Genomic DNA, 1,966 nt, shown 5'->3' on the forward strand with positions numbered 1-1,966 from the left:
GCAAGCTACTTACCACAAAGCCACTCCTGCACCTTAATCTTCTCAGATAAATTGCGCTCACAATTTGTAACTGATATTCTAGAATTGGCCAATACGTAAGGTTAGTGGGGTGAAGTTCTTTGAATTTCAAACATTTTTGCTATCAACTCAAAAAACAAAAACAAAAACACTTTATAAATCAGTATATTGAAGAATTTACATATATCTTTATTTTTTTTTATTTAAGACATCAATCAGTATATGAAAAAATCAAAAGGAAACAACTCAAACAATAAAGAAAATTTTATTAAGTTTTAGAATTCGTTTTTATCTTAAACAAATTTACTTCGATTTGTTTTGAGGGTAGTAAAATAGTTTGAGAACAAAATTTAAAATATAGAGTAAAATAATTATCTAAACCAAAATTGATATTGATCAATTCACAAATGTCCTTGAAAAATTTAGAACATGAACCATAATTAGTTTATGGATTTCTACTGATTTCATCGAAATTCATTTCGTTATTAAATACTTAATTATGTACGTTGATTGCATTCCAAAATTTCGATGAAACCCATAAAGTAGCTCGGCTTTAATGTCGAGTTATTTCTTCTTTCTACACGAAAGTTATTGGAATAAAAACCGAATTTTATTACCTATAGTAGTTTTAAGTTTAAATTCTCTTATTCTTCAGGGTGTCAGTCAACTAGAAAGAAGAATAGCGTCTACTGTAGAATATTCCAGTAAATGTGTTCATCGTACACCATTTTTGTACTGGTGAAAACAGCAAAACCTAAAAGGATGTTCAGGATTTCCTCTTATATACTGCGAATACTTTCGGTAGCAACTGGCTGTGTGCTACGTTGTCGACAAGATACTGATATGTCGGTATGTTGATTAAGTATTTGCTGTGTGGCTGTGTGCTTAATGACACAAGAGCTCTTATGTTTCGCCAACGTCGCTTGCCAACACTGACCAAATACATTTCAAAACCCGAATCTTTAAAAGCATTAGCTTCGATCAACATATCAGGGGTGATATTCGTTACTGAAGGGTCAATAAAGAGAACACCGATTAAGCGTTTTAAATGGTTGCCCTGATCTGCTATACCTTTTTTATATAGTATGTCACCCATTCTCTTGATGACTCCAATTATACCCGAAGACTTTTTAATTCTTATGTCTTTAGTGAAATTATAATTCTTTCTTTTAGTGAATGGAGATAACGGTATGCTATAATCTTTTGGTAAGTAAGAGTTCGTCACAACGCCAAAATATCCGGAAGATTTATTTGGAAGTAATAAATTGATAAACTTGAAGATCATTTTAGTACGATATTCCCCTAGGCTCAAGTAGTCGAAACCAAATAACACAGTATCTGTAAAATACAAAAAACAAAAAGAAACAATTACTATAGAAGAAATGGATAAATGGTCATTATATGCTTTCTTATGTAGAAATGTGTGAAAAGTCTCATCGAGTAAAATCGCGTTTTCCGTGAATCTAGCTGGCAATCCCACTCCTAGCTAGAAAGATTTTACACACGACTATTGCGTCATGTATAATATCCAGAACAACATTTGTTCACTGTCCTTTCTTTTTCAAGACAACAAGGTGTGATTAGAGAGTGATATAGCTGCTCTTTCTTAGCGATCGAGCGACGCTGTAGAAGCATTCTCGTTGGCTCGATTATGAATATACAGGGGTTGGACAAAATAATGGAAACACCTAGCATCATAGCATCATAATTTTGAAATACCCATAAAACAGTCAAAAGCTTGTTTATTTTTATGTTTTTTTGATTTATTATTAGTGTTGCTTAATATGGTTTGCTAAAATTGCTATTTCTTTTCAGATATCATCAGAAAAGCGTAATTAAAATTCATTAAAATGACAGATCTATCGGATTTTCAAAAAGGTCAAATTGTTGGTGCTCGTATGGCAGGCGCTAGCGTAACGAAAACAGCCGAAATATCTGGTGTATCAAG

General features: G+C 32.5%; 1 protein-coding gene across 1 annotated transcript in view; it reads right to left on the reverse strand.

Annotated features, from left to right (window-relative positions):
* Positions 1-186: 186 nt before the first annotated feature.
* LOC106871951 (collagen alpha-5(VI) chain) overlaps positions 187-1,966 on the reverse strand; it is a 20,516-nt gene continuing 18,736 nt past the window's right edge. The window contains exon 6 of the mRNA XM_014918728.2: positions 187-1,356. Coding sequence (XP_014774214.1) covers positions 785-1,356 — 572 coding nt within the window. The 3' untranslated portion in view covers positions 187-784. The remainder of the gene's footprint in view (positions 1,357-1,966) is intronic.

The sequence above is a fragment of the Octopus bimaculoides genome, chromosome 4 (genome assembly GCF_001194135.2).
Source record: "Octopus bimaculoides isolate UCB-OBI-ISO-001 chromosome 4, ASM119413v2, whole genome shotgun sequence".
Taxonomy (NCBI): domain Eukaryota; kingdom Metazoa; phylum Mollusca; class Cephalopoda; order Octopoda; family Octopodidae; genus Octopus; species Octopus bimaculoides.